At 53.6% G+C, this 21,735-nt stretch overlaps 3 protein-coding genes across 11 annotated transcripts; all 3 read left to right on the top strand.

Annotated features, from left to right (window-relative positions):
* Nucleotides 1-7: 7 nt before the first annotated feature.
* FUT1 (fucosyltransferase 1 (H blood group)) lies at nt 8-4,282 on the top strand. Of its 6 annotated transcripts, XM_074316143.1 has the most exons (4): nt 8-360; nt 953-1,188; nt 1,377-1,571; nt 2,087-4,282. In XM_074316143.1, exon 4 carries the CDS (start codon nt 2,089-2,091, stop codon nt 3,199-3,201), a length of 1,113 nt encoding a protein of 370 aa, XP_074172244.1. In that variant the 5' UTR covers nt 8-360; nt 953-1,188; nt 1,377-1,571; nt 2,087-2,088; the 3' UTR covers nt 3,202-4,282. The 6 variants fall into 6 exon arrangements, with proteins under 6 accessions (XP_074172244.1, XP_019596990.1, XP_074172242.1 ...); XM_019741431.2 differs by having other exon boundaries at nt 953-1,571; XM_074316141.1 differs by lacking the exon at nt 1,377-1,571.
* Nucleotides 4,283-4,983: 701 nt separating this feature from the next.
* IZUMO1 (izumo sperm-oocyte fusion 1) lies at nt 4,984-8,814 on the top strand. Of its 3 annotated transcripts, none has more exons than XR_002138159.2 (9): nt 4,987-5,665; nt 5,997-6,071; nt 6,452-6,538; nt 6,800-6,820; nt 7,123-7,203; nt 7,402-7,502; nt 7,763-7,916; nt 8,219-8,561; nt 8,671-8,814. XR_002138159.2 is itself a non-coding variant. In XM_019741652.2 (9 exons), exons 1-9 carry the CDS (start codon nt 5,431-5,433, stop codon nt 8,792-8,794), a joined length of 1,095 nt encoding a protein of 364 aa, XP_019597211.2. In that variant the 5' UTR covers nt 4,987-5,430; the 3' UTR covers nt 8,795-8,814. The 3 variants fall into 3 exon arrangements, 2 of the variants coding, with proteins under 2 accessions (XP_074172256.1, XP_019597211.2); XM_019741652.2 differs by having other exon boundaries at nt 8,219-8,435; XM_074316155.1 differs by lacking the exon at nt 6,800-6,820 and having other exon boundaries at nt 4,984-5,665; nt 8,219-8,435.
* Nucleotides 8,815-21,328, top strand: RASIP1 (Ras interacting protein 1). Of its 2 annotated transcripts, none has more exons than XM_019741650.2 (12): nt 8,815-9,196; nt 9,431-9,571; nt 10,135-10,820; nt 12,395-12,750; nt 15,319-15,972; nt 16,702-16,739; nt 16,974-17,125; nt 17,232-17,347; nt 18,533-18,776; nt 18,996-19,168; nt 20,182-20,329; nt 20,892-21,328. In XM_019741650.2, exons 2-12 carry the CDS (start codon nt 9,435-9,437, stop codon nt 21,089-21,091), a joined length of 2,904 nt encoding a protein of 967 aa, XP_019597209.1. In that variant the 5' UTR covers nt 8,815-9,196; nt 9,431-9,434; the 3' UTR covers nt 21,092-21,328. The 2 variants fall into 2 exon arrangements, with proteins under 2 accessions (XP_019597209.1, XP_019597210.1); XM_019741651.2 differs by having other exon boundaries at nt 17,244-17,347.
* Nucleotides 21,329-21,735: the final 407 nt, after the last annotated feature.

Consider the following 21,735-nt stretch of genomic DNA (forward strand, 5'->3'; position numbering starts at 1 on the left):
CCCATAACTGGAATTTCTGCATCCCACCTGAATTGCTAGGTTTCTGGGGGTCAGACACTGAAGTTCTTGGATCATCAGGAAAGCAGCAAGTGCCACATGACCAAAGTGTCCTTCACAGGGACACAGGTGTCCTGATCTGGAAGCCTCTCACTTGGCTGGGAGCCACCTCCAATCTCAACCTCACCAAACCCTGCCCAGACGCCGCTAGTACATCAAATGTCCTGACCACCTCCTCTTCTCTGATGCAATCTTGTGTCTTTCACAAGAGAAGCTACCACCCCAATCCCAGACAAAAGCTCTCAGAATAGCCTGGGGGTGGGGTTGGGAGAGTCTCTGACTCAGAGTTGGCAGGTGAGGCAGGTGAGCTAGGCTCAGGAAGGGAAAGTTACATCCAAGACCCAAAGGGAATGAGGGGTGGGCAATTTCCTAGAACCTAAGGGTGCAGAGATGGGACACTGGTGCTGAAGGAGGAAGGCGCTGGAGGCCTGGATTTCTCAATCTGAGGACTCCCAAACCCCAGCCCTGGGCCTGAAAGAATTAGAGTCAAATGCGGAGTCAAGTCAAATTCCAGAGTCTTTGAGTCATTGAATGACAATGGTCAGACTGCTCAGGCCAGGGTGAGGAGGGCAGGAGCCTTCAAAACAGCTTCAGCTCTGCGGGGCAGAAGCCTTCCCGCGCGGGGCTCTGGCCTCTGCCACAGGCAAAGATGATGGACTCTCCCCGTTCCCTTTCTCGGGAGATGCTGCCTCCCGGACGTGCCCTTCTAGAAAGCAGCAGTTAGGCGCCAGACCTAGAGTCTCCCCCAAAGGAGTCTGAGGGCCTCGACTCTCGAATTTGCGGGTGAACAGGGTGGGGGTGTCAGCGGCCCCTGATGGGCGGCCCTGAGAAGTGGAGGAGGCTTGCCATCCGCTCCTGGTGCAGCCTGGCAAACAGGTTTTCCGTTCCCACCCAGAGGACGTCGTCCGAGACAGAGGATCGCCTTCCCCGCCGGGGCCGGGTTTCGGGCCCCACTCCAGGGGTTGGGGCGTGGAGGGGCTCAACGCATCCAAGTACACCCGGCAGGTGGTAAACCAGGCACCGGAGGGGAAGAGGGAGAGGTTGACGGACCGGAACGCCAGGATCCAGCAGTGCAGCTGGGAGCTAGATCGCCACCTCCACAGATGGATGACGCTGCTCCTAGGTGGCCAGGTAGGATGCCGGGGGCAGAGCCCTCTCGCTGGCCAGTGCCTGGGAGGAGGAGGGCGAGGGTGGCACGTCTCCGGGCCTGGAGAGGGTTGGGCGCGAGGGCTACCACCCTAGCCCGGGGCGCCTGGTCGGGTCCCAGGGAAGGGGCGGGGCTCCGCTTCCGAGGTGTCTGCCTGGCTGCCGAGGTACAGAGGCTGTGAACCTGCGACCGCGCCCACTCTCCTTGGTCGCCGAGCCCTCGCCGCCAGTCCCGGGAGGCGGCGTGGAGGGAAGGGCTGCGGGTTTTGGGAACTTGGAGTCCACGGTTCCGTGGCGACCGGATGTGAACTGATCTTGGGGACGGCGCTCTCTGTCATACTGTGTATTGCCACCCGCCAGAAGCTCAGGTTAGTGGGAACTGCGGATACCCCAAATCCAGCAATCGCGTCTTCAGTCCCAGGAGTCTCTTCCACCCCCACCCCACCCCACTCCCAACTCCTGCTCCTCCAAGAATCAAGATCTGTTATCAGTCCTGGGCCTCCAGCTTCTCATGTTCTACTTGACCTGTCGCTTGTCACCTCTGTGGTCGACTGCCCCTTACACACAAATACACCTGAGAAAGGAGTTGGTGGGACACAGCCCAACTTCAGTAGGCCTTATAGGCGGGGAGCGTGAGATTGAAAGACAGGGGGACAAGGTTATGGACCCTGGACCATTGCTATCTTGGAATTCAGCAATTTTCACTGTCTCCCATCCCTGCCCACCCCACCCCCCAAATTCCAAGTCTCCAGTTGCTCTTCCCTCAGACCCAGAGTCTAAACCCTCAGTTCCTTCGTTCCATCGGGCCCCTGGGTCTGAGGGAAGAGAGGCTGGGGGCCCTCCAGCTCTGAGTTTCTGCTAATTCATTTTCTATCCCCTGCAGCCATGTGGGCCGTCAGCCGACGTCATCTCTGTCTGACCTTCCTCCTAGTGTGTGTTCTTTCATCAGTCTTATTTTTCCACATCTCTCAAGACCTCTTTCACAACGGCCTGGACCTATCTGCCCTATTTGCAGACCGACACCTGCTGACAAATCCTGTGGCCATCTTCTGCCTGTCAGGCACGCCGATGAGCCCCAACACCTCCTCTTCCTGTCCCAAGAACCCTGCCTCCCTCTCAGGCACCTGGACTATCTCCCCAGCGGGCCGCTTGGGAAATCAGATGGGGCAGTATGCCACTCTGCTTGCCCTGGCTCAGCTCAATGGCCGCCGGGCCTTTATCCTGCCGGACATGCATGCTGCCTTGGCCCCCGTGTTCCGCATCACCCTGCCTGTGCTGGCGCCCGAGGTGGACAGCCACACGCCTTGGCGGAAGTTGCAGCTGCACGATTGGATGTCAGAGGAGTACGCCCACTTGAAGAACCCTTTGCTGAAGCTCACCGGCTTCCCCTGCTCCTGGACCTTCTTCCACCATCTCCGGGAACAGATCCGGAGTGAGTTCACCCTGCATGACCACCTTCGGGAAAAGGCCCAAGGTTTCCTGAGACAGCTCCGCCTGCCAGGCACTGGAGTCCTCCCGCGCACTTTCGTGGGTGTCCACGTGCGCCGTGGGGACTACCTGGAGGTTATGCCCCAACGCTGGAAGGGTGTGGTGGGTGATGGCGTCTACCTCCAGCAGGCCATGGACTGGTTTCGGGCTCGGCATGAAGCCCCCATCTTTGTGGTCACCAGCAACGGCATGGGGTGGTGCCGGGAAAACATCAACACCTCCCAGGGGGATGTGATCTTTGCTGGTGATGGGCAGGAGGAGTCACCTGAGAAGGACTTTGCGTTGCTCACACAGTGCAACCACACCATTATGACTATTGGTACTTTTGGCTTCTGGGCCGCCTACCTGGCCGGTGGAGACACTGTCTACCTGGCCAACTTCACCCTGCCTGACTCCAGCTTTCTCAGGATCTTCAAGCCGGAGGCTGCCTTCCTGCCTGAGTGGGTGGGCATTAATGCAGACTTGTCTCCACTCCAGAAACTGCCGAGGCGTCTTTCTGGAATAGCCTGATCAATCTAGGGCCAGCATTGTGCGTCTCCAGAATCCTAGCAGCTTCTGGAGAAGCTCGTGGTGGTCCAGCAGCAGGTGGGCACCCATTTCTAGTGATTCTAATTGGCTCAGAGCTTCCTGCAACTGCCTGAACATTCTAGAACCAGCAGAAGACATTTTCCTGATGATTGGCAATGTCTGGGGAGACTCATGACAGTTCTGCAAGGCACAGTGCCCACCTGTAGTTCCAAGCCTATATCCAGAGTACTTTTAGATGGCTGCCCACCCAGGAACCAGGAACTCCCCTCTTTAGTGTTGATCATTCTGGTCTTTTCTAGAAGAGATGTTTCTCCTTTCCTCAGTCTTCAGGACTGAAGCAACTCATGGATGTTCTAGAGCAAGCACTCACCAACTCTCCTTCTGTTTCTGGAGTGGTTCTAGATGGGAATTTGTTCTAGAGGGGCCCAGTTCTAATGCCTGTGAAGAACCCTGCAGGGCCCTTGCAGAGGGGAGAGGGTTCTGGAATTCCAGACAACTTTGGTGAAAAATCAAATGAAGGTACAACCAGAAGTTCAATACCTCACCACTGCCAGAAAGATTGATGCAAGATAAACTATGTATAGCTGGGACAGTTTGTGAGAAGAGTGGAATTCTATCCATCCTCTCAGCCCCTGAAAAAAAACACACAAAGACTTTGGGCTGCTGGGGTTGATGGGATGGATTTTTCTGGAGGTCAATCAACACAAACATGCCCTCTGGGCTTGTAGAAAGCCACCGGTATTGCGCCCCTTGCCATCCATGGTCTGTCTGCTAAATCTGGCTTTGGGCAAATGAGGGATGGAAAGATCCCAAGGTATGCAGACAGGCCTCAAGCCAAGCAGGAGCACCCTTGGCCAGGGTCTGGCCAAGGAGGATGGGATTCTTGACTCAGATTCCAGGAACCCCTTGATGCTTTTTGAAGGGGGTGAAGATAGATCTTTTATTGCAGAATTGTCTAAGAATCTAAGCCTCTTTTTTTAGTCTTCTCAGGGAGTTTTGGGAGACTTTCCCTACTCAGCTGCCATAGTGAGAGAGGGAGGTATGGATTAAAAGTCTACGTCACCAACTCCTGTCTCTGTAGGCTTTTTTCCTTTTCCTTTTTTTTTTGAGTCTTGTGTGCATGAGTGTGTGAGTGAGTGAATGAGTAGGGGGAAAAGTTCAGAACTTCCAGGGACTCTCATGACTCATATCTTAGGGTATTGTCCCTGCTCAGATTTGGCCGCCTCTTGTTGTGGGATTTGTGGTCTCTGAGCCGCAGTTCCTTTCTCCGGACTCTCAGTATCGGGCTCCCAGACCGATTTCCTTTGGAACCTTGACGTGCAGCCCCAGAGGCTGGAAGAGAAGGTGGGGGAGGAAGTGTGCACAGAGTATAACTGTTGAACTACACTTCCCATAAAGGTATGGGGTTGGTTGAGGTAATCAGCTACGGAGACCCCGGGGTCTTCTGGGAATCGTAGTCCTACGGCTGGGAAGGGCCACTTCGCGCGTCCTCGTGGCTCGATCACTGGCTTTCCAAAGGGTCCTGGGCATCTAACCGGAAGCCTGGGTCTTGTGGCCCAGGGAGAGGAGGAGGCTGAAGGGCAGAATTTCGTTCCTCGTTTCTGGAAAGCCAGAGAAGACAGGATACTTCCACCTCAGTCGATGCCGGGAAACTTCCGGTCTGAAAAGGCGGCTGCTTCTGTGACATCAAGGAGGAGTGGGCGGGGCCTCCCTTTGTTGCGGTCCAATCGGACTCAGAATTGGGCTTCCGGGCGGGGCCAGGGAAGCCTCCAGGGACTATCTTTTGGGAATTAGGGGTTCTACGTGGGAAGCTCTATGGTCGAGGCTGTGGGAGTTCCTTGTAGATAGGGGCGAACCGTGACTCTAACCGCAGTCAAATGCTCTCTATTACAAACCTTACCCCCAACAAAACCCTTAATTTTAGTAGTGGGAAAATATCAGTGTGGAAGGACGTGGCTCGGTCCTCCTCTCTTAAAGCCCTCAGAAGCCGGACTCGGCTCTTCAGCGAACCCTAGTGTTCGAGGATACATCACGCTGGAGAGACTGTCGGGCAGCAGTTGTCGAGGGTGCAACGGGATTCCTCGGTTTCCTAACAAGAAGTGTGCGCCTTGTAAATTTAGGGTCCCTTAGTCTCGGGAAGGGCATCTCTCCGTTTACCCTCACTTCCTCTCGGTTTGGGGTGAGAGGACTCTTCCAGGGGTTCTGCCCGCAATGGGGCCGCGGCTTCCCCTCCTGGTGGCGGCGCTGGCCAGCTGCCTGCTTCCTGCCCGGACTTGTGTCCTGTGTGATACAAAAGTCGTGGAAGCGCTAAACTCCTTGGAGATGGATTACCTGCCTGGCCACCTGGGGGCCGAGCACCACAAAAACTTGATGAAAAGGGTAAAGCAGGCCTTGCAGGATTTCAAGGAACTGCCGTTTGACGAGGATTCCTATCTGGGGGTCGTCGGTGAGGGCAAGGTGGAGCCCGGACCCCCGGTCCTGGGAAAAGAGGGTTCTGGGGCTAGGATTGCTGGGGGCAGGGGGGAAAAGGCTGCAGGCAGAGTCTCCTGTGTTCGGGAATGGAACAGGTTGTGGTACAGATTTCGGGGTTCCCGGGGCTAGGAAATACTGTGTTCCCGTAGCCCTTGCCTGCAATTTAATAAAACTACAACTCCCAGAAAGCAACGGGAGGGTAAGGCCTTAACTAGACCTATCCATACCCATGGGTATTGTAGTTTTTAAGACTAGGTGAGGCAATGAGACAATACTGGAACCTGGCGTTCTATCTCTCCCCATAGATGAGCCCACACTGGAGAAGGCATCCTGGAGTTTGCTGAAGGATCTGAAACGCATCACGGATAGTGAAGTAAAAGGTAATTGAACGGAGGGGACATGGGAGGGGCTCCAGAATCCCAGGGAAATGATTGCTGCTGATGATGCTTGGTCTGGGGGTCAGGTACTGAGTTTTGGAGCCAGACTGCTTAGGTTAAAATTCTGGCATTGCCACTTCCTAGCTGTGTGGCCTTGAGCGAGGGATTTTGCAGCTTCCGCACCTCTAAAATGGAGACCATAACAGTGACCTTACCCCATTTGTTGCTTAGCCATTATGTTAGGTGGTCATTTCAGTTTCACTGTCCTTCCTTGAGAAGGCCCAAAAGCGGAATACCGGAGCAGCAGACTGAGGCAAACTTCCTGTACCTCGCACTTGGAAGTGGGGGAGGGGACCACTTTGTTTCATCCTGCTTCTTCCTAGATGAGCTCTTCGTGAAAGAGCTATTCTGGATGTTGCACCTGCAAAAGGATACCTTTGCCAGATATGCTGCTCACTTCCAAAAAGAGGGTGAGTGAGGGAAGATGGGAGTCCTGGACCCCAGCCCCCCTCCTTCCACAGGCCGAGAGTCCCTGTCCCCAGCCCCTTTCTTCTCAAGTCCAGTCCCTCAGCTCTCCCAACCCTCTCCCCCCTTAGACCCAGGGGTCCAGGCCCCCAGGTCCTTCCTCCCTCAAAGCCAGGAGTTCCAGCCCCAGCCTCTTCCTTTGCCCCTTCCCTCATCCTTTTTAACTTAAAAATCTGATCCTCATTTTTTTCTTTCTGCGGAGGCAGATTTTTGTCCCAACGAATGTGGTAAGTTCAGATCAGAGGAGCTGGTTCTCTCTCCCTCATCCTTGCCCCGTGAATACCCAGCCTTTCTCCTCCCCCTTTTGGGTCTTGGTGTTTCTTCATTCTCCGCGTCTGGGAGGTTCCTAGGTCTTCAGTATTCCTCCTGCACCCAAAACCTTCTTGGCGAGCGCAGCTCATTCTTTTGCACTGGTTAGATTCCGCTTCCTACAGGACTGCGCTCTAGTCCCGCCCCGCCCTTGGCCCTGCCCTCTCCTTTTAGCCCCGCCTGCTAGTGGGCGAATACCACCTTGACCCTGCCCCTTCAGGTATGATGTTGCAGACGCTGATCTGGTGCAGTAACTGCAAGAAACAGGTTCACGCTTGTCGGAAGTCCTTGGATTGCGGGGGTGAGAGAGCTGGGTCCAGCAGGAGGGGTTGGTGCAAGAGGGGCGGTGCAAGAGGGGCGGAGCCAGAGGAGTGACTGAGTCTAGAGAGGGCGGAGACTAGAGCCAGCAGATGAGAAAAGGCGGGGCCAACCTAGTGGATGGAAGTTGGGGGAAGGCCAAGAACCCAAGGGGCTTCCTACAGTAACCCCCTATCCCTAGAGCGCAAAGTCGAGGTCCATGAAATGGAAGACATGATCCTGGACTGTGAGCTCAACTGGCATCATGCCTCTCAAGGCCTGACCGATTACAGCTTTTACAGGGTGGGGCCCTCCAACTCCTGTAACCCTTGAATTCCAAGTCCATCAGGCCTGTGTGAACCCTGTATCCACAGGCCTGCACCCACAATCCCCATGACCCATGACCTACCAGACTTGGCTCCCACTCACCCTGGTGACCCCATGCCCTGACCAGTACACTCAGGACTCCCATCTCCCATTGAGGCCCCGTGATCTTCTTACCCCTGTACTCCCCCAACCCCTGAACTCCCCAGGCCTCTGTGACCCCTTGAGCTTGGGTCTAGGTTTGGAGGAACAAGTCTGAGACCTTGGTGTCCAAGGGGAAAGAGCCTACCCTGACCAAGATCATGGTAGACCCACTGGATGCAGGCACCTATCGCTGCCAGCTGGACACCGTGCAATCCAGCCCGGCCACGGTCATCCGTTTTCATGTCACAGGTCAGTGCTGGGGAGTTGAAAGAAGTATGGGTTTCAAGGTCCTGGAGTTGGGGGTGGTCCGCTTCAGGGGCGTGGCCTATAGGGGCATAACTTCCTGTCGGGTTTTCAGGCTTCCTGACCTGGGTGTGGCCTCTGGCCACAGCTGCAGGGTTCCCCTCTGGGTTTGTTCCCCGCTACACACAATTGGAGGCTGGAGGCGCGTGATTATCCTTCAGGGCTTGGGGCAAGTTGGTGAGGGGAGGGTTTGCCTTGGCGGGACCTTCATGCCTTCCCAGGACTGTTCTTCCCTTCTCCTCTATCAGTGTTGCCCAAAAGAATCGCGGAGGAGATACCATCATCAAACATCCCAAGCCAGGATGAGGTGGCCCCGAATGAGATGACTTGGAGTGTCACCAAGTCGTCTACAACCCTCCAGTCTCCGTCATCACAGTCTCCAACGGCAGAGAATATACTGAGAGGCCGCCTGGTCGGGCTGCTGATCTGGATCTCTGTGGTGCTGATAGCCGGCATTGCCACCACGTGAGCTGCCCACTGAAGAAGGCAGAGCTTGGAATGAGGGGCGGGGCTTCCAATACAGAGGGGTGTCTGGGAGCTTCGGAACCCTGAGAGCTGGACTTCTATTGGAGATGGGGCTTAAAAAACAGGGTAGGGATTACCTAGGAGGATAAAGCTTGGATAATTGCTAGAATAAGATCAAATACAGGGAGTCTGGGATCTGATCTAGTTTTGCTATTTGCACCCCACCTTCCCCCAGGATACTTTGCTATCGGTCTGAGAAGGTCATGGACTCCATAAAATCCTGGTTGGGCACTGGCAGTGAAGCTGCGCAGAGCTCCCAGGTTCCAGAGGAAAAGGCTACAGGATCAAGGAGCCAATAAAGATTTATTTGGTTGTCTAAGTATCTGACTCATTCCTCCAGACTGATCCTAACTTTTGGTTTCCCCAAGAGCAGAGGTCTGGGGATGGTCTCTTGTCTAAGGGAGGAGGGACTGGGAACTGGGCCCCCTGGGTCCTGGCAGGGAACAACTACTGAAATATAATTCCAGAATCAAGGAGTGGGGCAGGGCCAGCCCTACCCAGATCTCCTCCCCCAGGCCCAGCTCCCCTCACAGGACGCCCCCTCCCCGCTCTTCCTGCCGGGTTTCCTCTTGCCTTTTCCTGTCCCCCACCCAGTGCTGGGAGCTGGGGCAGAGGAAAGGCTGAACAGGAGCAGTGGGGTCAGGAACCATCCCAGGCCAACGGAGCCAGGGCCCCCAGGTGCTGCTGGGACCCAAAGAAGGGTAAGAGCCGGGGACCCAGGAGTCCACACCCCTTCTCCCTCAGACCCAGGAGTCAGTCCCCAGCCACCTCCCATCCCAGTACCCAGGAGTCCAGGCTTTCATCCCTCCCTTCTACCCAGACTCAGGAGTCTGAGCCCCAGCTGCCTCCTCCCTCTGACTCGAGTCCAGACCCCCTCCAGCCCATTCCCACCACTCAGAGCCTCAGGAGTTGGGGCTTTACCCACCATCCCTTAGGGCCATGCTATCTGGTGAACGGAAGGAGGGCGGAAGCCCCCGCTTTGGGAAGCTCCATCTCCCGGTGGGCCTGTGGATCAATTCTCCCAGGAAGCAGCTTGCCAAGCTGGGACGGCGGTGGCCCAGCGCTGCCTCTGTGAAGTGAGTACCCACCTCCTCGCAACTCTCCTGTCCCTGCCCCACCTCTGTTCCTGTTTATGACCCAATTACTGCACTGGGTAATGCCAGGGACCCCTGAATGGGCAAGTGAGCTGGCAGCTGGGAGGACGCAGTGGGCCACACAGATATCGAGCCAGGCGGGGGGGAAGTGCTGGGCCTGGAGATGGGTTTAGGCCCATAGAAACGGAAATGGGGACCCAGAAGTAGCAGGAGTTTGATTCACCTTCCTTCCTCCCCTCCCTGCTCATTTCTTGGAATTTCCTTCTGTGGGATTTGCCTTTATTTCTTCGTTTATTTATTTAATTAATTTGTTTATCTCTCCTTGCCTCTGGTCTCTGCCCACTCCCCCTTCTCCGTACATCCTGCGTTTCTCATCCTCCTGTGGGTTTCTATCTCCCCCTCTCAATGGGTGTCTATCCCTCGTCTCCCGGTCTCTGTTTCCCACCTACCCATGTGGGTCTTTGTCCACCTCCCTCCTTCCCTCCCCCGCCTCTGCATCTCTTTCTGGGTCTCTCCCACGTCTCCGCTCTCCGGCGGGCTCCCAGGTCTTCGTCTTCAGACACGGGGAGCCGCAGCAGCGAGCCGTTGCCCCCGCCTCCGCCGCACGTGGAGCTGCGACGAGTGGGCGCAGTCAAGGCGGCCGGCGGAGCCTCAGGGAGCCGCGCCAAGCGCATCTCCCAGCTCTTTCGGGGCTCGGGAACGGGGGCCACAGGATCTGGTGGCGCTGGAGGCCCCGGGACTCCGGGGGCCGCGCAGCGCTGGGCCAGCGAGAAGAAGCTGCCTGACCTGGCGGCGGGCGTGGCCCCCGAACCCCCACTAGCCTCCCGCGCCACGGCGCCCCCGGGGGTCCTCAAGATCTTTGGCGCCGGGCTGGCATCGGGCGCCAACTACAAGAGCGTGCTGGCCACGGCGCGCTCCACTGCACGCGAGCTGGTGGCCGAGGCGCTGGAGCGCTATGGGCTAGCGGGGAGTCCCGGCAGCGGCCCGGGCGAGAGCAGTTGCGTGGACGCCTTTGCGCTGTGCGACGCGCTGGGCCGGCCAGCGGCAGGAGGCGCAGGCAACAGCGAGTGGCGGGCGGAGCACCTGCGTGTGCTGGGCGACTCTGAGCGCCCGCTGCTGGTGCAAGAGCTGTGGCGGGCGCGGCCTGGCTGGGCGCGGCGTTTCGAGTTGCGCGGCCGCGAGGAAGCGCGCCGCCTGGAGCAGGAGGCCTTTGGGGCTTCGGACAACGAAGGTGAGCCGGCGGGCGCGACTCTGCAGACCGAACCTGAGGGACGGGACGGGACGGGGCGGGGCCTGCCCTGGGGCGGGGCCAGCGGGAGGGCTGAGCTGGAGCTTGGGGGCGGGGCCAGGGCGAGGAGGGGCCTGCGGGGCTGAAGGAGATCGCGGGGTGGAGGCGGAGGCCGCTGTGGGGGGACTGGGCGGTACCTACATAGCACTGGGTCCAGCCGGGGGCGGAGCTAGGGCCGGACCAAGGTCTACCAGGTGGGCTAGGCCAGAGGACCACGCCTTTGGGTTGCAGAGCCGATGGGCAGGTCCTACGCTGCTGGGACCAGGCCTGCAGAATAGAGTAGCCTGGAGTAAGAAGTGTTTGGCGGGGAGGCTGTCTGGTGGCGCGAGTCCCTGTGGCAGAAGCCCTCTCAGAGCAGTACGTTGAAGTGTTTCGTGAGGTTCAGTGGATGAAGACTAGAAGGGGGAGGGACCTGGAGAGCGAAGAAACTGGCTGCTAGATCAAAGCCTAAGAATGGCCAGAGCCTCAGAGGGGCGGGTCTTGGAGCGGGTGGCTCAAAGATGAGCTGGCTGCGAAATTTGATTAGGGGGACTTGAGGGTGGCACCCAGGAAATGAAGAAGTATTTGTAGAGGCCAGAGAAAGTTGTTCTTATCTGTTGGCCTGGTCTTTGAGAAGACCGGACCTGGAACAGGAGGTGGCGCCACTGGTGAAATCGCAAGCCTGGCAGGGACGGGGCCTGGCTTAGAGGGCCAGGGGCTGCTCAGGGAGACCTGTAACCGCTTTTCTGTTTCTGAGTCTCCTTTTGGGAGATAAAGTTGTGTGGCTTGGAACTCAGGCTGGGATTCCAATCCGTTCTTAGCCAGTTAAACTCAGCAAAATTCTAGATGAAGATTCAATGCGATAATGTTTATAGAGTTTTAGCGCAGTGCTTGGCACATAGAAGTTGCTTAATAAAGAATGGTAATTATAACCATCATTGTCCTTTTTTCCTTCAGAAATCATTCATTAGCCATACATTATTTAAGGTTCTAGGGGGAATACAGTGGGGACACTGACAGATAAAGTTCCCTCTCTCCTAGATTTCACAGCCTAGTGAGAAACACATCAGTTCACTCCTTCTGCTTATTTCCACTAGGCACCTACCATGTGCCAGGTCTGTGCTGGGCCCAGACAAAGCCCAGAGTGCCCAGGGGTGCCTTTGTCTGCTTCAACTTCAACTTGGACTATCAGGGAAGGGTGTTCAGGAGATGGTTTGTTTCCCTGGGGGCAGGGTCTTCTCTGTTCACTGCGAATACCCTAGTGACTAGAACGTTGCCCAGCATTAGTAGGTGCTCGAAAAATACTAAATGGAAAGAACGAATGAATTTTTGAGCCGAAAACTGCAAGATGGGTAGGAGTCAGGTGGAAAGTGTGTTCTAGACATAGGAAAAAGTATATGCCAAAACCTAAATGTGAGAAGCACCCCACCACTCTATAGCAAATTCTTTGTCTCTTGATAATCCCCAGCTCTCTGAGTCTGTCTCTCCCTATGTCTCTTTCCAGTCTCAACCTCATCGCTTTCCATCTCTCTCTGTAGGCACGGGCCCTGCCTTGTGGCGGCCACAGAAGAACCGTTCCCGGGCAGCATCCGGTGGGGCGGCGTTGGCCAGCCCTGGCCCAGGGTCGGGGGCAGGGACCCAGGCTGGGTCGGCGGGCAAGGAGCGCTCAGAAAACCTGTCCCTGCGTCGCAGTGTGTCAGAGCTCAGCCTGCAGGGTCGGCGGCGGAGGCAGCAGGAACGCAGGCAGCAGGCTCTTAGCATGGCCCCAGGGGCAGCAGACGCCCAAATTGGACCTGCAGACCCTGGTGACTTTGATCAGTTGACCCAGTGCCTCATCCAAGCCCCCAGCAACCGTCCCTACTTTCTGCTGCTCCAGGGCTACCAGGATGCCCAGGTAAGAGCAGCCTTTCCTACGGAGAGAATCCTATGCCCCATCCTTCAGTTAAAGGGCGACAAAACTACAATTCCCAGAATTCCTTGGGTGCCGTAGTCTCAGGTACGATGGAAGGTGTGGTCCCAGCAAGTTAGGAGATTGTCAGAGGTGTAGCGGTGGTGGAGTATAGATGACTGAAAAAGATTCCACTGGCGGGACAAGTAGGGGATGGTTCTTTTCATTCAAAGTTGGAGGAACTGAGTTCCTCAAGGGAGAATGGGACAGCCTATTGATTAAAGGAGATCTCCTTAAAAGCATCTATTAATATTTCTTGAGGGGGAGTCTATCTTCTAGGAGAGGAAGATAATTTGATGCCTAGGATCTTCTGGGTATATTTTCTGCGGAGGAGTGGACTAATTCATTTTTTATAGGTGATGGTTTACATTGGAACTATTTGACCATTGTTGATGGGGGTAGGTGGTACTGGTACTTCTATTTCACGTATTGGGTGGCAATAGAACTTGTTTGAGTGTTAGGCAGCAGAGAAGAAGAAAGGATTAACAGCTGGGGGTCAGTGGGAAATTATTTCAATAATAGAAATGTGTGGTGATTATTAGAACCATCTTTATGATGTTGTCCACCTTTGTGGTATAGCCAAACTCAACAAGTACTGTTGGGATCAATGGGAAATCCCACTCTAAAAGGTGGTGGAGCTTACTGAACAGTCCCATTTTTACTATCAGAGAGGGTTTCAATTGGGGTAGGTGGCTTGGCTGTGTATATGGGTAAGAGGTTAAGATTATTCAGTGAAGAGCTTTCATGGAAAAATTCATTCCTTTGTTGGGGCAACAGGATGAACAAGTTCGTTGTAGGAAGTGATTTGCATATATTTTAACAGCCCACCCCCCAGACAAGGTTGGAGAAAGGAGGGTCTATTTTGGGATGGTGATCAAGTTAAAAGGATCTACTTGGGGACTATACGACAGTCTGTTATGGGAAGAGGGAGAAACATTACAAACATCCATTCTTTTGCATGAAGTTCAGAAGTTCCTTTGTAAGAAAGAGGCTTTATTGGAAGTGTCCATTCTTGGGAACAGGAGTAAGAGGTGAAACTATTATAGAAAGGACTTTAGTTGCACTCCTCTATTCACAGGTGGCACTCACCTGTGAGTTCATTGTATGTGCTATGGAAACATCCCCTCTCGGGTTAAAGAACAGGAAAGTCCATTTTAGAAAGGGGGTTCATATGTTTTTGGATCATTCCATTTCTTCAGACAGGGATAGAAAATGGGAGATTCTACCTTCAGAAGGTAGTCAGACTGGAAAGGTCTGTTTTTTAGAGGCAGATGAGCGATTCCATTGTAGGAAGGGGTCTCTTTGGAAACATCCATCTGTGAAGGACAGGTAATGGGAGAGTCAGTGGAAGAGGAGGATTTATGAATATCAGGATGACTATTCTCAGACACGGATTGAGAACAGAAGGTTCTAGTTTAAGAAAGGGGTGAGACTGAGCTCTTCCATTTTTATAGGATGGACATGGGAAGTCATTTTTAGGAAGGGGTCTTCTGGAATGCACCTCTTCATTTAGTGGATGAAACGGGACACTCCATTATAAGAAGAGGGTCTCCTTGAAAACATCTGTTTATAAGGTGGGGTTACTAGAAGTGCCACTGTATGGAGATCTCCTGGGAGATGTCCTTTTTGGGGATAGAAATATTGAGAGCAAGCATTGATGAAAGGGCAAGTATCTATGGATTCCTCCATCATGGGAGAGGGGGTAATAGGTGAATCCATTGTAGGATTATGTCTCCTTGGATGTGAGTCCATCATGGAGTGGGGAAAAATGAAAGTCCATTTTAGAAAGGGGGTCTCCTTCAAAGTGTACATTCATGAGGTGGAGAAAATGAAAGAAATCTTTGTTCAAAGGAGGAGTCTCTTTAAAGGTATCTATTCCTTGCTTTGAGAATATTGAAAGAAACTATTTTTGTAAGGGGAAAAGTCTTTGGAAGCCTCCATCATGGGGGTGGAATGATGGGCAAGCAGGGCCAGGGGTAGGGAAATGGGAGTGTTGCTTGGAGAATGGTTTCCTTGGAAAAGTCCATTCTTTGAGGAGGAGGGCAAAGGGACAGTCCATTTTAGTAACGGGGGTGTGGTGTCATCAGAAGCACCAATTCTCTGGACTGGATGTTGTGGGAGAGTCCACTGTAGGAAAGGATTACCTTGAAAGAGTCCATTCAGAGGAGGAGAGAAGATGAGAGAGTCCATTGAAGAAAGATCTCCTGGGAAGCATCCATTCTTTGAGGGAGGGGAATGGTAGAGCCCATGTCAAAAAAAGGGTTTCGTTAGAAATATCCAGTCTTCAGGATGTGTGTTATGGGACAGCCCACTATAGGAAGTGTCTTTGAAGAGTCCACTCCTGGGAGATGGGGGGTATTTGGTGAGTCCTTTGGGATCCCAGGAGATCTCCTTGGAAGTATTTATGCAATGGGAGGTGGTTGATGGGAGAGTCGATTGTGGGAAAGGGATCTCTTTGGAAGCGTCCATCCATTGTGGAGCAGTATCCTTAGTGCATCTTCCCTTTCCCTCCAGGACTTCGTGGTGTATGTGATGACGCGGGAGCAACACGTGTTCGGCCGGGGCGGGAACTCCTCTGCCCGAAGTGGGTCTCCAGCCCCGTATGTGGACACCTTTCTCAACGCCCCAGACATCCTGCCACGTCACTGCACAGTGCGCGCGGGCCCTGAGCCCCCGGCCATGGTGCGCCCATCCCGGGGAGCCCCGGTCACGCACAATGGGTGCCTCCTACTGCGGGAGGCCGAGCTGCACCCGGGCGACCTGCTGGGGCTGGGCGAGCACTTCCTGTTCATGTACAAGGACCCCCGTACTGGGGGCTCCGGGCCGGCGCGGCCGCCATGGCTGCCTGCGCGCCCCGGAGCCACGCCTCCGGGCCCCGGCTGGGCCTTCTCTTGCCGCTTGTGCGGCCGTGGCCTACAGGAGCGCGGCGAGGCGCTGGCCGCCTACCTGGATGGCCATGAGCCTGTCCTGCGCTTCCGGCCACGGGAGGAAGAGGCACTGCTGGGTGAGATCGTGCGCACTGCAGCCGCGGGAGCCGGGGACCTGCCACCGCTCGGGCCAGCCACTCTGCTAGCGCTGTGCGTGCAGCATTCAGCCCGGGAGCTGGAGCTGGGCCACCTGCCGCGCCTGCTGGGCCGCCTGGCCCGTCTCATCAAAGAGGCTGTCTGGGTGAGCGCCCCCAACCACTGTCCAGCCCCATTTAGCGACACCCCAGGTCCTTTCCTTAGCCTCCCTTCGCCACCTTCCACCTCAGTTTCGTAGTTGGGACAGGGCGAAATTACCTTTCTCATGATACCTCAGAAGGGTCTTGGGCTAGTAAGCAAGGGGCCCCAGGAGATGCTGGCAGATATGGATTCATCCACTGTACTTGAAGAGAAGGCAGTACTTTGCAGCTGTGGGATAATGGCAGAAACCATTCTAGGAGATGGGGGGAGGAACGAAGAGATCCCATTGGATTAAAAGTTGGAAGAGACCATTGTGAGAGGTGAGGCAGGAAGCCCATTGGGTCTGAAACTTAGAGCAGTAGTGGGCGAGACAATTCTTGGAGGCCAGGGAGAACAAACCCATTGGACCTTCAGAAGGAAGTGCCTGGGAAAAGCCATGGGGGAAGTTACAAACTAAGCTCAGGCCTATTAGAGAGATTTAGAAAGTTTCTTGAGGGTAGGGTAAGAAGAAACTGTTTGAGCAGAAGTGGACCTGAAGAAGATAGACCACTCATAATCACAGGGATATGTGTTTTAAAAGATAAGAGGAGAGACCATTCTGAAACTCGAGAGAGTCCATTTGAAAAGTGGGGAGAATCTGTCAAAAAGGTTCTTCTAGAAAAACTAGGGTATTAATCCATAGGCCTGTCTCCCTGATTCCCCTCACCTTGATTCTAATTTTACTGTTCCACAGGAAAAGATTAAAGAAATTGGAGACCGTCAGCCTGAGAAGTAAGAGAAATTCTGGGGAGAAGGGTCTAGAGGAATACAGGGGTTGGGATTTGCAGTCAGTTCTATGTTCACTCCATACATATCTTAGTGCAAGTTTCTGCTTTTCCTTGGGACTCAATTATTCCAGCTATCAAGTGGGGGGTTGGACTCCATCCCCAATTAGACTCAGATCTTGGTGTTTGGACACTATGGTGGAGTCGGGCAAGGATCACAGGTCCTTCCCTCCTTTCCCAGCCACCCTGAGGGGGTCCCCGAGGTGCCCTTGACCCCTGAGGCTGTGTCCGTGGAGCTGCGGCCACTCATGCTGTGGATGGCCAACACCACAGAGCTGCTGAGCTTTGTGCAGGAGAAGGTGCTGGAGATGGAGAAGGAGGCTGATCAGGAGGGTGAGCTCAGGCCCAGGTCCAAGCCTGTCTAAGCCCTGTGCCATTCCCTGCACCCGGGGACCTGGGCTCCTGCCAGCCAGCCTCTGGTTGTCCCTCTCACCCCCAGGCCTATCCTCAGACCCACAGCTCTGCAATGACTTGGAATTATGTGACGAAGCCATGGCCCTCCTGGATGAGGTCATCATGTGCACCTTCCAGCAGTCTGTCTACTACCTCACCAAGGTTGGCCTTGACCCGTGCTTCCTGTTTGGCTTAACATCACTTCCTGTTTGAACTACATTACATTGTTCTGATGTCACTTCCAATTTAACCTCACAAGATTGCCTGTTTCTCTGACATCACTTCCCATTTTGCTATTCTGACACTACTTCCTGTTTGAGTCTACATCATTTCCTGTATTTCTGGCTTCTCTTCCTGTCAGTCTGGCCTCATTAACTGTTTATATCACCATTATCACTTTCTCAAGCTTCCTTTTCCTAAGTCCACTCTTCAGTCACTGATAAGTCAGATAGATAAGTAGATAGATAGATAGATAAACAGGTATATAGATACAGATATAGGTAGATCAAATAGTGCTAGGCACTGTCATTTAAACTAAAGGTCTTCTTTAATCAGGCCTCACATCCTGTGTTTGCTGACTTCACCTGCTATACCTCTGAATTCACTCCCTTTTCTGAGGCACAGATGTTTTTCTCCCTGGAGTGCCCTTCCTACTGGACCTGCTTCTGCCTCAGTTCCGCATCATCACCGTTAATCTAAATAGTGCTTCTTGGGATTCTCAGGGTTTCTGGCTTATGGTGGGCCTGATTCTCTATGTGTAAAATGAAAGGGGATCTTTTGGAACAGATAGTCTGTGCTCCTCGGGGAGGCTTGATTTATGCTTCTTCCTCCAAGGCTTCACTTCCTGTACATCCCTGCCAAATGTAGTTTTATTTCTTTTCTGCCTCTGACCTCATTTCCTGTCCTTGGCCTGATCTCACTTTCCACTGGCTAACTGCCACCCCACTCCCACTTCCTTACTCTCCATTCTTTTTCTTTCCTTAGGGAATTCTGGATAAATAATTATTTGACTGAAGGGGGCCTCTTTGTTCTGTATCCTTTGTCCTCCTTGAGCTGTCTCTGTTGAGAAATTATAAGTCCGGTAAGGCACCAGAGGTGGTCTTAAAATACCCAAGAAACTCCCGGAAAGCCTTTCTTGTCTTGTGGTATCCCAGTCCTGATGAATGCTAGAAACCCAACTGGAAAGTAGGAATTTGCTCATGGAGCCCTATAGGGTGTTGAAGGTAGAATGGACTACAATTCCCAGAAACCTTCAGTGGAGCTCCCCAGGATCTTCATGCTCTACCACCCTGAAACTTGTAGGGAGTTGTAGTCTGATCACCTGTTTGCATCTCTGTATCTCCTTAGACTCTGTATTCAACGCTGCCGGCTCTCCTGGATAGTAACCCTTTCACAGCTGGGGCAGAGCTTCCGGGGCCTGGTGCAGAGCTGGAGGCCATGCCTCCGGGGTTGAAACCTACCCTGGGCGTGTTCCAGGCAGCCCTGGAACTGACCAGCCAGTGCGAGCTGCACCCAGACCTTGTGTCTCAGACTTTCGGCTACTTGTTCTTCTTCTCCAATGCATCCCTTCTCAACTCGCTGATGGAACGAGGTGAGAGTCAGACTGGGAAGGAACAGGGAGGTACAGACAGGAGCCACTGAGACCCACGTGAATTCAGACACATCACAGGAAGAGGCCTCTCCTTTAGGAACTCTGGAGAGCAAGCTCCAGATCCCAAGCTGAAGGATAGGAAGGGCCTGGGAGCAGCAGTGCAGGGTCCATCCATGCACAGTCCACGCACTCATTGCTCCTACTACCCTTCCCCCACAGGTCAAGGCCGACCTTTCTATCAATGGTCTCGAGCTGTTCAAATCCGAACAAACCTGGACCTTGTCTTGGACTGGCTGCAGGGCGCTGGGCTGGGTGATATTGCCACTGAGTTCTTCCGGAAACTCTCCATGGCTGTGAACCTGCTCTGCGTGCCCCGCACCTCTCTGCTCAAGGTGATTCCTGACCCCTGACTTCTGACTCCTGAGTCATCCTCTGTATTCAGCTTACCCTTGGATCTTCCCTTGGACTCCATGTTGTCCCCAGTCCTACTTCAGACAGTGTGGATGATGTCTTGGCAACTAGAAGGAAACCAACAACGGTGTCTAAACAGAATCCCAATGGGACTTATTAATAGTAGTTTCCAGGGCCTCCTTCCTCAGACTTGCTGATTCAAGGAGTCTGGTCTGAGGCCAAGGAATGTGATAGTTAAAACATTCATTGAACATAAACTACATGCCAGACACTGTTTAGCACTTCTAGTTGAATGCTGACCAAGCTTCATGAAGTAGATTATTAATTGACAATTTCTTTTTTTCAGACAAGGAAACTGAGAATTAGATAGGATAGGTCACTTGATTTATTTGTCAAACTTACAGAGCATTTAGTAGTAAGCACCAGGCAGTGCTCTAAGTACTTTATAAGTACATGTGGAATCCTCATACCTAGTAGGTAGTTCTTAATCTCCCCAATTTACAGATGAGGAAACTGAGGCACAGTGACTTGCCAGAGGTAATAAGTCACCAGGTTGGAGTTTTTGAACCCAGGCAATCTGGGTCAAGAATCTCTGATTTTAACTACAATAATGATTCTAATATCAGCTAGGTTAGGCGCAGAAAATTTTCAAACACACAAAAAGTAGCCACAGTGGAATAATGAATCTCCAGGTACACATCATCAGCTTCAATAATATAAATGTCCAATTTTGTTTCTTCTCTGCCCCACTCTACTCCTATCTTCATTTATTCTGAAGGATATATATATATATATATATATGTACTTTTTTTTTTTTTTTAAGCTGAGAGCACACTCCTCTCTACCATCACTTTGGTGACAACTAGGCTACACAGTACCCAAAAGACATTGCACAGACACCACTACATTCACCCCCTTTATGGAGGGCCTTCCATTTAGGATTTCTCAGCTGCTCCATAATGACCAAAGACTTATCACCTCATCTTCCCACAAGGCTTCATGGAGCAGCCTACGAACTGACCACCCCACACTGACCCCTGCTCAGCTCCACCATTTGCTCAGCCACTACCAGCTGGGTCCTGGCCGCGGACCACCGCCTGCTTGGGACCCTCTCCCTACAGAGCGAGATGCTGTGGACACAGGTAAGGAGAAATGGGGACAGAGACATTGGGGCTGTCATCTTTCTTCTGTCCTCAGGACGTAGGAATCCATAGCCCAGCCCCTTCCTCCTTTTGACGTAGGATTTTGGATCCCTACCCCTCTACGCAAAGACCTAAGTGCTGGACTTCAACCCCTTTCCCCCGCCAGGATACCAGAGTTCAAACCCCCAGTTCCCTCTTTTTTCCTAGGAGTTCAGGCTCACAGCTTCTTCCCCCCACCAACTACCCTCCCCGTCATCTAGGAGTCCTGCCTCCAGGCCCCTCCACTCGAAGGAATCCGTAAAATTAAGTTCCCAGCCCTTCCTTCTTCATGGACTCAAGAACCCAACTATATCGTCCGTTTCCCAGGCAACGGTGGCCTTTCATAGACTGAACTACAACTCCCATGATGCTTGGGGACTTCAAGAGTCGCGTTTGAGTGGACCCCGCTCTAGGAGTTGCTGGGGATTGAAGTTTTTCCTTCCTTCGTGCGCTTTGGCTCTTTCTGACACTGCTGCCTAACGCCCACTTTCAGAATTTAACTCCGTCTTCTTTGGTCTCATAGGGGACATCTTCGAAAGCTTCTCCTCCCATCCTCCCCTTATCCTGCCCTTGGGCAGCTCGCGCCTCCGCCTCACGGGTCCCGTGACCGACGACGCCCTGCACCGTGAACTGCGCAGGCTCCGCCGTCTCCTCTGGGATCTTGAGCAACAGGAACTGCCAGCCAATCACCGCCACGGGCCTCCCGTGGTCACGCCTCCTTGAAAACCGATGGGAAAGGAGCGCGCGAACCTTAAAACTTTATCAGCTTCGACTCACGGGAGCCCGCCTGAGCGCAGAGCTTTCTGGGAATTGTAGTTCTTTCCCCGCATGGAATGCTGGGAGTTTGAGTTTTCGGTTCGTAGAGGTTGGGACCGTCGGAAGATGGGCTTGGGTTTTGAGTGCCAGGAGCAATAAAGTTATCAGTGGTATTGGCAACGCCTCACTGGTTAAGGCCTGGGAGCGCTAGTAATGATCATTTTTTGCGGACTATAGCACTAGGGCCCTTGTCTGGAACGTTGGGCTCCTGCCGAGTCCAAGGAGGTATTTATAGCCACGGCCTCAGCTTGCCCTCTTGCGCATAATCCAACCCAGGAGCACTGGAGCGTCCCACGAATCTCAGAACAGAGCTCTAAGCTTGCTCTGCCAAATATCAGGCACTCAATCCTACCAGTGGGAACCAGCCATCCTCTCGTTTTAATCCCAAAAGTCCATACTCCAGTTCCCTCCTCCCTCGGACCCAGAAGTCTGGGTTCCCAGCCCCTTTCTGGACTTTCCTGCCTGTCGGGCACACTGCCCGAGTCCCAACACCTCTTGTCTCTATTCCCAGCATCCAGAAGTCTGGGCCCCCAACCCACTCCTTCAGACCC

This window comes from Rhinolophus sinicus, linkage group LG11, assembly GCF_036562045.2.
Source record: "Rhinolophus sinicus isolate RSC01 linkage group LG11, ASM3656204v1, whole genome shotgun sequence".
Classification (NCBI taxonomy): Eukaryota; Metazoa; Chordata; class Mammalia; order Chiroptera; family Rhinolophidae; genus Rhinolophus; species Rhinolophus sinicus.